Source organism: Indicator indicator, chromosome 20 (genome assembly GCF_027791375.1).
Source record: "Indicator indicator isolate 239-I01 chromosome 20, UM_Iind_1.1, whole genome shotgun sequence".
Classification (NCBI taxonomy): Eukaryota; Metazoa; Chordata; class Aves; order Piciformes; family Indicatoridae; genus Indicator; species Indicator indicator.
Window position 1 is genome coordinate 18,190,010 of NC_072029.1, and position 15,163 is coordinate 18,205,172.

The 15,163-nt window shown below is 45.4% G+C and overlaps 1 protein-coding gene across 2 annotated transcripts in view; it reads right to left on the bottom strand.

Annotated features, from left to right (window-relative positions):
- The window catches only part of OXSR1 (oxidative stress responsive kinase 1), a 94,767-nt gene extending 87,384 nt beyond the window's left edge, over positions 1 to 7,383 (bottom strand). For both annotated transcript variants that reach the window (XM_054390233.1, XM_054390234.1), the window contains exon 1: positions 7,314 to 7,383. In XM_054390233.1, coding sequence (XP_054246208.1) covers positions 7,314 to 7,383 — 70 coding nt within the window. The remainder of the gene's footprint in view (positions 1 to 7,313) is intronic.
- Between the last annotated feature and the right edge of the window lie 7,780 nt (positions 7,384 to 15,163).

The following is a 15,163-nucleotide window of genomic DNA, read 5'->3' on the forward strand; positions in this document are numbered from 1 at the left end:
GAAGAAAAGCCACGTGTTCAGTTAGAACTCACCAGAACTGAGGTGGGGTACTCAAGGACAAACTTGCACTCTGCATTTTTAACTTAATTAGCAATTCTGTGGATGTATAAAAAGGAAACAGCATCGTCCCACACAGCTTTATTAATAGCAAGGTGCTAGCAGTAAAACGAGTCAAGTTTGTGCTTAAATTACCTCGCATGACTATAAAACGGTAAAGCTTTGGCAAAACCCAAGGAGAATTTACTACAGTAAGAGACGACTGCTGAAGTATTTCAACTCGCTCTCGTCTTCTTTAACAGCTGCTCGTACCTTTTCTCTCCAGAATGAATTTGCATAGGCTCATTTCCTGCCTGAAGGAAATATCCATTTGGGAGAACACTATAAAGTCAGTTTAGCATGAAACAAAACAAGACATTTTTCTCTCTCCCACCCCCAACTCGGTAGCTCTCAAGACAAAACGGATGGGGCAGAAAATTGAAATTTGGCAGGAAAACCTCATTCAGAAGCGCTTTTCTCTACTCTCTCAAAAATGCATTTTAATTCAACTGAGTTATAAAAGTTTGAAAGTGTCATTCCACAAGCATGCAGTACAGGCTGTATAAAACTTCAGTGGATGGGAGGCAGAGGGAAGGTTCAACTAATGTGGTGATTTGGCGAGAAAGCAAATCAGTGCTCCAAGTTTACTCTGCACTTCATTCATGGATGAGATTTGTGAAGCCTTTAAGATTTAAACACAGCTGTCCCCTGCAAACTTCCCAGCGTGCAGAACTGAAGCAATCTAAGAAATCCTTACAAAGCATGTTAGACTCTAGTTTAGTGGATGTTAATACATAACCAAACATTTTATTGAAGGGTGGAATTTCTCTTAACTGCAAAAAATCGTATTAAGCAAAGATTCTGCATGCAGTGACACATATCAAGAAACAATGATCTTTAAGAACCTTGGGGAGTGGTAAAAGAAAGGAGTTGAAAAAAACATGTAGCTATTGAGTATCTTTTTTGCCCACTGATCATCACAAATCCCTGCCTGCTTGTACTATGTGACAGGACCACATAATGTGGTTAAAAACAAGCAATACACAGGCTGTGATGATTAACATGAGACCCCCATGCATGAGCAGTGTTTCAAAGCAAACAACACTCCCAGACAACCTAAGGGATCAAATCCCACACTAAGGTCAGCCTCTTCATTGTGCATATTCATACACAAGAACATGAGAAACGCTGAAGCACTATCATGGACCTCGTCAGGTACCTGTAATCCCTGTTGGCATTTAGCTGTATTTACACCTTTTGTTACAATGACCTTTTCTTACTCTGGTCAGACACTTTGGATTTTGCAGCTCCCTGCATTAGCATATGCATTATTTTGCACATCAGAGCTGCTGCAACTCCTTTCATACATCAGGAGCAATGGTAAAGAGCCTGGACTGCCTGACCGTCAGGGATTTAACTCTGCCTCCTAGACTTTCCCAAAGGACTGCCAGAAAGACAAACAGATTCATGTTTTTTATCAGAAATGTCAAGGCTGAACTCCCTTAGGTGAAGTCACAGGAAACTGCAGTGACTTTGAGAGCCAAGCTCTTTGTATCTGCATCGCAGCAGTTTGATCACAGTCTCACAGGGTATCAGAGGTTGGAAGGGACCTCAAGAGATCATCAGGTCCAACTCCCCTGCCAGAGCAGGATCACTTAGGATAGTCTACACGGGAACACATCCAGGTGGGTTTTGAAAGTCTCCAGAGAAGGAGACTCCACAACCCTCTGAGGAGCCTGTTCCAGTGCTCTGTCACCTTCACTGTAAAGAAGTTTCTCCTCATCTTGAGGTGAAATCTTCTATGTTCTAGTTTGAACCCATTGTTCCTTGTCTTATCACTGTGAACCACTGAAAAGAGCCTGGCCACCTCCACTTGACACCCACCCCTCACATATTGATAGACATTGATTCTAAAGGCAGAACAGGGTAACAGGCTAAACTCATCTGGAAAGTCCCAGATCCTGGTATTTCAAAGATTTTTGCAATGCCAAATTCCACTGCCCCAACAGCTATTCTACACCCACAAAGCACTCAAGTCTGTCTGTCTCTATTAAGAAACATTAATAGCACAAAGTTTACAAGCACTCCATTAGCATGTCCACAGCTAAATTTACTGCTAGAGAGATTTACTATGGGTATCGTGCATTTTAAAGGAACTCTTCCAAGAAAATTTGACCCAAAAATGCAGTTTTTCCACAATTCTCCAACACAATTGTACTAAGAACCCATGTTTTGCCCATCATTTTAAATAGCTCCAACTTTTATTAAAAGATTACATTTCTAAACACTGACTTGGTGAGCAAGCTGCTAACGCTCATAAATAAAACAGATGCTGCCAAGTTTAAACAAAAAAATGTTCTGAGGAAGAGCTGATTCTCTCCAAGATTTCATCAGCTGCAGAAAGAAGCAGCCTCCCAGCCATGTTATTTGTCAGCCATCATATACCCCACTCAGGTAAGCAGCATATCCACATTGCCCAGCATAAGCCAAAGTATTTGCATGAAATTGAAACTATTTAAATGGTATTCTTGAGAAATGGAAGTTTTAAACATTAATCAATCAGTCCAGGAACCTAGCAGTACTGGAAGCAATTGTCACATAGTAACCAACCACAGGAAAGTGTGAACTACTTCTATGTGAAACACCCCATAAGGGTTTTTCTCTTAATACCCCAGAATAGCTGAAAGCAACAGGAACGGCCTCTGCTCTCCCTTCCAATCAGCAGGCAAGGCAGCCACACTGCTTTGGTAACAGCTATGGATTCTTCCCAGCCTAGTGCTATTCTAGCAGAGTGATGATATCAAAGGTCCTAGAGGAATGAGATGTGCCAAGTATTCAAAGGCAAAGTGGCCTGGATGCAGGAGTAACCTGGCTCTTCAGTCTCACACAGGAACACACAAGATATTTATGTCCAAGCAGCTGAGAAATTGTGGTACTGAGCATCACTCACTTCAGTACTCTAGCAGACCAAGTCCTATGAATGCTACCTATTTTTTTTTCCTCTTTTAACAAATCTATATTTGAGCAAAGTTAATTTCATATAAGCTTTAACATAATATAAAAACAATTTAAAGGCTTTTCTACCAACTTTAAGTAGAAAAAGTTTACAGACGAGCACACAAAGCAAGTCTTCAAATTAATTCACCAGTCTGAATATTTGGAATATGCTGAGGGAATCAATTTGGTTTAGCCAGGCTGGGGGGGAGGAGTGGGAATCCATGAGGAAATGCTAAAACAAAACATATGGCACCAAGACTGAAGCCTAAACACTGAATTTAGCTCTCAAGCAGTTACATTTTAGAGTGCCACATTTTTCTTGAATGGGTTTTAAATAGTTGGGCATAGGAAACTGGCTGCAGCTAGCACGCAAGGTTCACAGGTAACAGTCAACACCATCCTTAAAAAAAGAAACTTAAAGTGTCATACTTGAACAAGATCCTCCCCTTACAGCCTGGTTTTTACATCCACAGATTTTAGTCATACCTAGTAAGTACGTAGAGGCTGCTCTTTTTCAATGGCCATATTTTTTCAGTACAGATTACTAAAACACAAGATGGGTGACCAAAGATATTTTACCAAAATTTGGGCAAGGAGAAATCTTAGTTACAAGAAGTTCCTCTATACCTGCAAAAGAATTTCTCCCATACAGGCACACATATGCTGGCAGACAAGTGTTCAGCTCCAAATGATCAACTTGCTCACAGGCAAAGCCCAACTCAATAGCTACACAAACAGCAGTCATTAAAAAAACTAATCATTCAGTAAATGGTGACTTCAATTTTCAATTTAAGCTTGACTTCTGAGGGGAGAAGAAACTCCCACCACATCTGTTCGTGCAGCCTGAGTTGTCCTCATCGCTGCAAAGGAATCTGTCAGGGGAGAAAGGGCACACAGATAGAGCAAAGGAGCACTCCCACCACTAATTTATCTTCTGTTTCTGGCACAGGCTGTTCACAGCAAAGAGGATGCTCCTAAATCAAACAGCCACAACCAGCACAGCTCTCATCTTTCCAAAAAAGTAGCAAAATGAGAATGACCCAGTTCCAATCAACTTCACTACCACTACCAGCATTTCCAGCAGGAATTGTGAGATCCAAGGGAACCTACGTGTGCAAGTATCTGATCAGCAAAGCAGCATGAGGTCGCATTTTTTTTCAGGCTTCAAAAGGAAGCCTGCTGTGATTTATATGCAGTTCATGCTCAGAATAATACCTTCACAACCACCAATACAGGCTACATTGTTCAGTTTAAATGAAAATGTACACATCTCCAGAAGCAGTATTCATCTGCTGCTCTAGGGGTACATTTCATACACATGCTTTAGAAACTGCTTCTTCCACCCCACCTCCAATTTTATCCTTTTTTGAAGTAAAAGTCAGGTTCTGATTCTGAGCAAGGTTCCTTGATTTATTGGAATAGAAGTTACTTAACCTAAGAAGACTACTCAGCAGATACCAATGCTAACCAAGCATACTAAACGCAGGCATTAATCCATACCTTTGTAATAGCATGAGTCATTCCCAGTGCAGAGTAATTCTGTTTTTAGTATTAGCCAGAACCAGGAGGGAAGTTTTACACAAGTCCTCTTTGCAAGTAGATAACTTGCTCTTTCATTTCCTGCACCAAAACCGTATGGAGCCATCTACATCAAAAGAAAGGCACATCAAGCTATTTTCAGTCCAAACCAGCACAAATTAAGGAATTGGACTACAAATGGATTTCCTTTATTATGAGGTGGAAAAATAGCTGAGCTGGTAATCTACTGAATGGTAGACTCCAAATTTTGAAAGCAGTGTTTTTCACCAGGAAACAAACCCTTTAAAAGCACAGGTGCAAGGTTCACCTCTTTCCATACCAGGACATTTCTTTGTTCCCTGCTGAAAGCTCCACAGAAGTAAAGAGAGCTTTAAAAAAAAAAAAAATTAAAAAATTTAAAAAATCAAATCAACCAACCAACCAGCCAGCCCTTGAGGTTTACAGGAGACACAAAGCAGGAGGCAAAGCAGTCCAGCTCAGTTAACACAGTGACATTTTGTCCCACAAATCATATACGTGCTAGGAAACTTGCGTCACATCTCCATCCAGGACACTGGCAGACACACCAATGTTTGAAATGAGTAAGGGGAGCGGGGGATGGGAAAGTTAAAAAGAGAAACCATATGTTTGCAATATACACATTTCAGTGTACACTCCATCACACACCAGGATGCCAACACAATCTTTGAATGAATAGCCAACATCCAGAAACTCTGTTTATAGAGGGGCAGGGAAAGGACAGAAGAAATTCAACACGTCTTTCCTGATTTCTCCCCAAGTTCTGTCAGTTAACATAACATGACGTATCTCTGTACTCCTCCTAATACTTTGAGCCTGTAAGATGTGTGCCTCCAGCAGCAAGTTCTCCCAAGAGCAGAATTGCATTTACATTCCCTTTTGTTCCCAAGCTGCCCTGCTCCCCAGATACAGAGACAGAATGTCCGTTCACTCCAACCACAGGATAACTCCAGCTCAAATCCTTGCTTTGTGCTACCAGGGCAACCTTTTGCAGGCTCCCAAAGGAAAAGAAGTATTTCCTACACATATAGATACAATTCCCCTTCCCTGGGAAATGGGTGGCATATTCTGCCCCTTCCTCCCAACACTTTTATCTCCTGCTCCTCAGGAGGCCAAGCATTATCCTCCCTAGGGCACATTTTCCAAAGGAGTTTTAAAGAGGTGATCTGTAAGATTATGCCTTCCCTCTTTATGAAGAGTTTGTCTTCTTCCTAAAGCACTGCTGCTCCCACTGAGCAAAGGGAGAGGACAAAGCCTGATCCCATAGAGCAATAGGGATTTCCAGAAGGATTCACCCCCCTCCACAGCATTAGTTCCTTCCTATTTTTAAACAATGCCAAGAATTTAATCTCTTAAAACAGCATTTTCAAACTCTCCCACTCTCCTTAACAGAGCACAAGTCTCTCCATGAGGCAGAGATGGAAGGCCTGGGCATGACAGCACTACATTTATAAACTTCAAATAAAAGCACTTCACAAAGATTACTCTAAAAATTAACCTCCTTCCTAAAAGGCTTTGGCAAGGAGCCTGCCCTGCTGCCTCCTGCTTTATTTCATGCCTCCGGAGAGCAAGACAGGAGGCACTGACCTTAGAGTCACCTGTGGCACCACCTCAGATGTGTCACATTCTCGCCCTGGAGCAATATATCCCTCAAACACACATCCCAGCAAAATGGTTGAGACAGACAATAAATCAGTACAGCAGGAGGCCTTTGCTAACTGTGCAGTTTAAAGTCAAGAGAGTGAGGAAGTATTTAAAAAAAAAAAAATCATTTGATGGAAAGAGCTGAGGCCTCGAGCTGTGAGGACAATGAATGAAAATTCACAGCAGCAGCAAAATCCCAGGATAAAAGGCTCCTTCAGCAGCACTACAAAACCCTCCCACCCCTGCACAGACCAAAGCGGCCAGGGGCTCTGAAACTGCTATGAGAAGAGTCGTCTCCACAAAATGAATGGGGGTGCCCCAGCAGGAGAGCACCCATCTAAGCTGTGGAGTTTGTTGCGGCCGTCTCCCTGATGCCGAGCAAACCCGAATTCACATGGTTTGAAGCGCACCCACAGCACGGACCCTGTCCTGCTCCACGCCCGCTCACTCCAGCATGAGGATACACGCCCCCCCGCGAAGAAGAGAGAGGCGGAGGGTGGAGAAGAGCTCCCTGACAGGGCTACCTCAAGCATCTGCTGGTTGTGGAGCAAACCCATATTCCACTCTTTGGGTCCCGCACACGCGTGAAGAAGGGGGAGCAGCCCCACCGCGCCCATGGAGAAGGTGCAGAAGTAGAGTCCCGGGCCCGCACCCTACCAACCCCCCCGGAACACGCACAGCCCCATGACAGAGGCACTCGAGCCCACAGGTAGCTCACTTGGAGTGCGGGGCGGGGAGACTCCCGCACGACACATCTCTCTCGCCAGAAGGGGCAGATCTCCGCCTCAAGTAAAGGGGTCCCCCCAGAACCTCACATCCCTCAAGGCTACGGGGTACAGATCCTCCTCATACCTTCCACACACACAGAGCTGGGGCTGGAAGAAGACACACACCGTTTCTCCTTAGCGGGGGGAGGACTCCTCTCAGCTGAGATGGGAGACACTTCCCTTAGCAGAGACACACATGCACACCACCCCTCAGCGAAGGAGCTCCCCACATATACACACACCAACCCAGCCGCGGTGCGCACAGACACCGGCAGGGGTCGAGCGTGCCCGTTCCGTCGCACCGCAGCTTACCGATGACCTCCTGCAGCTCGTAGTCATCCTTGTTGATGGACCAGGGCAACGCGCTGGGGTCCTCGGCCATGGCCGCGCCGCGCCCGCCGCCCGCCCGCCCTTCGCGCCGCGAGGGGGAGCGTCACACAGGAGCGAGGGAGCGAAGAGGCCGCTGCACTGCCCCGCGAGGCCCGGCTGCTCCGAGCCCCCACCGGCAGCGGCACCCACAACCCCACCGCCTCCGCCGCCGCCACCCGCCGCTACCGCCGGCCAAACTTTGCCTGCTCCCTCCACCTGCCCATGCCCAGAGCGCCCTGACGTCACCCACGCACGCCGCCGCACGCACGCCCCGCCCGCCACAGCGGTGTGCCGCATGCCGCCATCTTGAGAGTGGCATCTTCTGCGCCGCCGTGCTACCCTGTTGCAGTCTGTTCGGCCGCCGCCCTCAGGAGAGGGGCTGGTACGGCGGGCTCCCGAAAGTGAACGGCGGAGACGGGGGTCCGTAAGGAGGAGAAAGGGAAGGGTGGGGATGCCACACACAGAATGGCGACTACCCACAAACTCCCCTCCCTTAGCACGAGGTAGGAGGGGCTTGCTATTTTAAGGTCCAATGCGGGCTGTGATTGGCTGGCAGCTGCTGAACCCGCAGCTCCTATTGGAGGAGAGGCTGTCAGTCCCAACTTGTCCTTCTCCAGAGTCTCTTCGCCCGCGGGGCCTTTGGTCGGGGCTAAGAGCGAAGGCCGGGGAGAGGGGGGACAGGGTGCCCGGGCATGGCCCGGCATCGGCCTGGGAACTAGCTCGGGCCTGCCATGAAAGGGATTCAGTACCTGATGGGTACCAAATGTGGTAGCAGCTAGCCAGTGAGGCAGTGCTATGATGTCACCCTGGTGCGCTACATCTATCGAAACCAATTGGTCAGAGGGTGGAAAGCAGTGGTTTGGACTTGCCCTGGTTTGGTGAATGAGGGACATTTTAATCCCGAGGCGAAGAGGGCCAAGCCCCTGTCTCCCATCGCTCTTTCCCCACCGGCTGTGGCCCTGCAATGAGCAGGTGTGGAGGCCGCTCCAGACGCTTTGGGGACTCACATTCGCTGTTTAAAAATAGGCCCCAGGGTTATGATGGGTATGGAGGGATCAGAAGGTCTGGTTTTCTCTTCACTGACTCTGAGGATGACAATTCTCCAATTTCCCAGCTGCTAGATGCTTCTGTGTGCTCCACACTGCAATTTCAACATTGATGGACCTGTCCCACACCCTTACCCTATGGTTCATGGCCCAGGGGACTGTAGCTGGAGCATTGTTGTTCTGGATGCATTCAGAAGTGGTTGGGGCTGGGGAGGGGTTGGGGGGGGAGAAAACACAAAACCAAACAGATAAAAAGAATATGAAGCTAATATACAATGAACCCACAAAAACTACTGCCTGTATATTCAATTTTAAAGTATTTGCAGTATGGGAATCTTTTTCTTTTTTTTTTTCCTGACATGAAATAGATACAACTCTATTGTCAGGCACAACAGTAACCATTGGGAGAATTGATTGGAAATTTCTGTATCGGGTTTCATTCTTTGCTAGTCACTCTTCTTCTTGTAGCTTGATGTCAGCCAGTACTATGAATCAAAGAACATCAGTTCTACATATTTTTAGCTTATTAGGGCAAATTCCTGAGATGCCTCTGATGAACCAGGCTTTGTAGAGGGCCTCTGTACCCTGCTCAAAGCATGGTCTTGCTCCATGTACTCCATGTATTTTCGTTTGTGCTACCTAACGCAGGACACTAACTTTTTTTTTTTCTTTTTTTTTCCCCTGTCCTGCAGAAGTAAGAGGCCCAGAGTCCATCTCCCTTGCTGCTGTGCAGGCACTCAACAGTAATGCTCTTGGTCATGAGGCAGAGCTTGCAGCTGAAAAGCTGTTTGTTTTTCTTACTTGTCTCTGTTAAACATTCCTCTGCTGAGCAATTTTTAATATTTGCTAAATATGCTTTAATTACTGCTCAGAACTGTCTCTGTGATCTTTTAACCATGTTATAAAAGGAGTTTATATAGCAATTAAAAACAGGTTTTACCCCAGAGCATGTACTTGGGTAGCCAGTATCGTATTTCTGATAGCTAACAGCATGTTAGAAGTGGATCTGAGCCAAAAAGAGACTTATATATGCTTAATTTTTACCACAATGTTTTTAAAGTCAGAATTGTATTTTGAATTCTCTTTATTTTGGGCTGAAAATCCTCCCCTGAAGGCAATGCTACAATTCTATTCATTTAGACCAATGGGGCAGGGTTATGTTGACAATGAGCCTTGTTCTTTAAGAATTAGCACAGCCTTGGGTTGAAATTACAATTTAGAATGTTCACTAACAAGACCACCGGCAGCCACATGAGCACACACAGGCGAATGCTGTGTTTCAGCTTTCCAGCTCTGCAGTGAGAAATTATTTCCACATTTTTAAACCAAAATCTCTCATTCACATAGAATCTGAGTCCCACAACTTTTGTATTGTTTTATAAACAAACTCAGCATTTTGGGTCCCTCAACAGTCAGGTATTGCTATTGCTTTCATTCATTCAGCAGGTAGTTTCAAACAGAGTCCAATGAGGGATGAAAAAATGGGACTGGCTTCCACAAAGATCTTAATCCTTAGCCCACTTCAGATCTCCAAGCAGTACCTTCCATCGGCACTATTCTGCTTATCCTCCTGTTTCTGCTTTGCTTTATTTTGTCTCATTTAGGTTGTAAGCTCTTTGGGGCAGAGACAATGCCTCTATAAAAGAGCCTATGAAGTGGTGCTGCTAAATCAAGTGGTTTGTTGTAATAACAAGACATTTTAGTAGAAACCTGAACTGGAAAAGCAGTTTCCTGGTGTATCCCCCTCCGCTCTGGACCAAGCTTTAGGGAGACTAAGAAGTGGAAACACTCCCTGTATCTTTCAGATAGGAAGGCTGCAGTCTGAGAATAGTCTTGGGGCTGGTTTCCCATATTTTTTGACTTCCAGTAAAACACCACAGTGATTAGAGCAGGCAGTGCCCTCCTCCCATTGGTGCTGCTGCAGAGTAAACACTTTCCTCTGACGCCTGCATTTCACTCATGTCTCCAGGGCTCACGTTCCCCAGTGTGAAGGGCTGAGAGCCTTTGCCCAACAGGCACACACTAAAGGCATTCCCACAAAATGCTCTCCTTGTCATAAGGTATGTGGTTTCCTCCTTTTGTGGGCCAATTACTTACTGTTTCCATGAAACTTAGTGGCACTGTCCGGCTCCTCTTTGCCTTTTTTTTTAACATTCATGTACTTCTGGCTACCATAAAAGTGATGTTTAGTGCACAGACTGGCGCTTCCAATACTCAGCTCACAGACATTGCAAGCTTTAGTACCTGCAAAGGATCCTTGACAGTTGAGGTGTTTTATCATCATCATGAACTGTGAACATAAACGAACTTCACAGAACCATAGAATCGCAGTAGGGGTTGGAAGGAACCTCCAGAGATCATCAAGTCCAGCTCCCCTGCAAAGCAGGACCACTCACAGTAAAGAAGCTTTTCCTTATGTTGAGGTGGAACTTCCTGTGTTCTAGTTTGTATCCATTGCTCCTTGTCCTACTACAGGACGCTACAACAAAGAGATTGGCACCTTCTTCTTGACACCCACCCTTCAGATATTTATACACTAATAAGATCCCCTCTCAGCCTTCTCTTCTCCAGCCTTCGTTTACAGCTGGGTTGTAGAAAACCAGTCTCAACTCAGTTGCCTATTGAGGTACTGCAGATTTCATCTTTCTGTTCATGTAGACTCTCAGGTAAATAATTTTCTTCTCGATAACCTCAAAGTTACTCCTTCAGAACAGCTGTGCAGAGGCATTTGCTGTCAGCAGTGTTTGGGGCCACAATGTTTGTTGGCCTGTTCCTGGTTAAAGGCTTTTGAAGGCATCACAAACCACTGTCTGTAAGTGCTGTGCACTGGCTCCCATGGTGCTTGCAAACGGCAGCTGTTAGTGTGCTATTGAACTGCTTGGTACGGGCATGGCTTGCTGAACCAGGGGGAGCCCAACAATGGCAGGCTTAGTGCTCTCAGCACAGGGCAAGCAGAACCTTCTTTCACTACGAAATTTGTCTGCTGTTCTTCTTTATGGAACCACTTCCAGGTTGGTTGAAGGGACTCTTTCAACCAGCAGCTGGGTATTTAACAAAGTACAGGGCAGTCTCCTCTCCAGCCAGCAAATGTGGGCACCGCATTTTTATCTCTGGGGATTTCTCCTGGAAGCTTTGCTTTGGGTTTTAAGGCAAGGACCATGCAGTGGAGGAAGGGGCAGTGGTTTAAAGTCCTCCAACTGTTCAATAACAGTTGTTTTCAAAACACAAGCCAATGCCAGTCTAAACCAAATGGGCAGGTTTCCCCGAGCGATCCCGTGTAGTACTGTGTATCTCCACCCCGTCACTGAATACCACTGTGCTAAGTCATTTCAAATTCACCTTTGAGGTCACTTTGAAGTCAAGCAGCTGAAGGCCTGGTTTTAGCAGGTGTATTCTGGTTCTCACAGTATGTTTACTGAAAACAGCTCTCACTCTGCAAACACTTCTTCCCCCCGCCCCCCGCTGCCTCTCAGCAGAAACACTGCCCTGTTCTCTACTTCCTCCACCAAAAACACCTCCCAGATTTTAAGCTCCATGAAATGAGTGAAAAGTTTATGCCCAAGACAAGTTTTGTCTTCTTACTCATTTTTTCTAACTTTATGCTTTTTTAGTACATAAATTGAAATCCAGTTAACCCCTCTGTGTAACAAGTTATACCCTTGCTGCCTCCTTCGAATCTAATATAAAGCTGCTGCTATGTTTAAGCAAGAGTTATTACAAGATCTTGATTACCACATACCCGAGACAGCTTAATTAGCAGCTCCTACTCTGCTGTGGTTTACAGTGATGCTTTTCTTCAGAGTGCTTTGGCTTGACCAAAGGTCTTGAAAAACTTCTCATGCCCATACCTCTTGTCACCCTGGGAAAGTCACAGCTCCTCAGGACAGAAAGGTTTTCCCACTGGCCTTTTCCGTGGAGCGTAAATCTCCATCACAAAACATTTTTTAACTACCTGAGCAGCACAGGGGGTTGAGAATGTGTTTCAGAGCTTTTTAAGTTGTTGCTGAAAGTGCCAAATAAGCCTGCAAGCATCCAGACCATTACAAAAAGGTGGTCCACCTGGCCTGGCTCCTCTTTGGCAGCTGATGAAGGGTGGCTAAGGACTGTTGTTTCTGTTAGATAAAGCTTTGTGTGTGTGTTTATTCTGCACATTTCATTATTCAACAAAACTCTTCTAGGAAAATACTCAGCCCAGACATAACCCTTGACAGAAATCAGCAATGTCAGAGAAGATACCCTCCCTGCCTCTTTCTGTTGCAGCAGAGAAGTCCCAAGTGTTTCGGGATACACAGATCTCCTGAGACCTGGCCAACCACAGAATGCAGCTTTTGGTGAAGGCACTGCTGCTCTCAGGTGATAGAGCATGGGTACTCTGTCAGCTGGGAGTGATTGAACCCAGTTTACAGCTGACAAACTTCGAAGAAATAAAATAAACCACCTTTTGTGACATTACCAGTGAGAAGAGAAACCCTAGGAATAGAAAGATAGGGTGGAATAAGATTTCATTCATTCCTTGCCATTTGGGAATAAGATGTGTGAGGGAATATTGTTCTTATCCTTCTAAATGGCCAATATCTTCTCAAACCCAGCTAAAAGAGGCCAGGCAAGGTTTGTGGTTCACATTAGCAGATCCTAATGACTTGAGTTTACAATAATAGTCAAAGAGTTCAGTGTAACAGTGACTCATAGCTAATTACTATGGTGATAGGAATGTAAAGAGATCCCATCTGAAAAAAAAATCTGTTAGGATAGTTCACATCCTTTCCTCCCTACTCATGAATTCCTGTGTCATTGACTGCTGCCTGCTAAAAATAGGAGCTTTTTGGTGTATCTGAAGTAAAGGAAAATCTAGAATAAGACAGACAGTAGGAGGGGACCAAGGGCCTGACATACAGAGCCTTCAGGAAATATGTGTAATGAAAGACCACTGAGAGTGCAAGAACGTTTTCAAAAGATGGGAACAATCTAAGTTTAAGAAGATACTCTGCAGGAAGAAGAGTTAATGAATCACCAGTTCCCAGCTTTGGCATTTTGCACTATGGGGATGGGAAGATTCATCTCAAATATAGGACGAAGCTACAGTTTCATCTTGGAGAAGCTACCCCACTTCAGCAGCAGGAGCGGAAGCTTCAGGGAATAGGCCAGGAGCAGCCCTGTGGGCTGATGAGAAGCCAAAGAGGAGCCACAAGAGAAGGACACTCACTAGGAGTCATTTGAAGCCCTACAAATCTCTCAAGGACAGTGGTAGCAAAGGGAAACTGGGAAGACAGAAGCAAGATATCTGTGAATTACCACCACCTCCCCTTTGCAAAAGGAAAAAACCCACATGGCACCTCAGAAACAAACTGCTGAAGTGTGAAATCATGCGGCAGGGAAAGCTGTCACCGAGAACCAGAAATTGATTTAATAGAGAAAAATCGGCTGCTGCATAATTTTTGCAGATTGCTGATGAAGAGAGAGAGATCCACAGCTCCTGAGGGCCTTGCTGCAGGCACTGTCTGGCAAAAGGTGCGGAAAGCAGAATTCCAGAGTCAGTAATTCTCCATGCGCTGAATGCTGCCTCTTCAATACCCAACAATTAAAATCGATGACAGGATGCTAGGTAACAAAAGAAAATGACTGATCAATATGCATGTCTTGGAGCTGAGGAAAAACCCGTCTGCCGAGAGCAGCATGCTGATGAGGGGAGATTTCTGAGAGCTCAGAGAGAAAAATCTTAAAAGCTTCCATTCCCGATGCTCAATAAAACACTGCAGCCGAGCAGATGCCAGACGCGGCGCTAGGAGAGGTTATGTCACCAAGGAGGCTAAAGAATAACTGCTAGGAAAGACAGGGAATATTCCTTTAGCTTTAGAGTAGAAAATGTAAGGCTTCTTTTCTTTGCCTTCCCCTGTGAAAGCCCTTTACTGATACTGAAAAATTATGTCCTTTGCATACCCACACGAGCTTGTGGCGATGCTGTGGTACTGACATTTTAAGGCCGATGTCCATTTCAGTCCTCAGCTCAAAGCATTTGAAATCTCATTTCCACATCTATTTCACCTGGGGGGTTCTGCCAAGTGCTGCCAAAAATCAAACACTAACTCTTCCATGATTTAGTAGTTTTAAACCAGTCCCTCAGATTTCTGAACAGTTTTGAAAACTGCTATAAAGCAGTGGCAGGGTCTGCCATGGCTTCAGCAGGACCAAGAGTGGCACATGGACCTCCAGGGCCACTCACCCAGTTTTCCCTTCCAAAATGGTATTTTTTGTTACTGAGTCAACAGGCTGTAAACTGGCACACAAGCAGTTAACCTTAAGATTTGTGGCTCTTACATTTAGTTCTGCTGACACAAACAGAAGGCGAACACAGCTTAGTGCCCAAAAAATGCTGCAAAAACTTTGTGAAAGTTCACTTCATCATAACCCCCCCATTTGCCTGAACATATTTCCTGTGAGTCCATCCTTTTCCTAACTTCAGCATCTGAAACAGTGGACAAAGACCCATTCCATCGTCTCGTGGGTTCGATTTCATTAACAAACTGGACAAGATTTGTAGCACTGAGCCTACACAAACTCACTGGGCTTGCAGCAAGGGTGCTGCTCTTCACAGAATGGTAGAATCATTTTGGTTGGAAAGGTCTTCGAGGCCAACTGCTAACCCAGCGCTGTCAACTCCACCGCTAAAGCACATCCCTCAGCACCACATCTACACAGCTTTTAAGTATCTCCGGGGATGGTGCCTCCACCACTTCCTGGGCAGCCTGT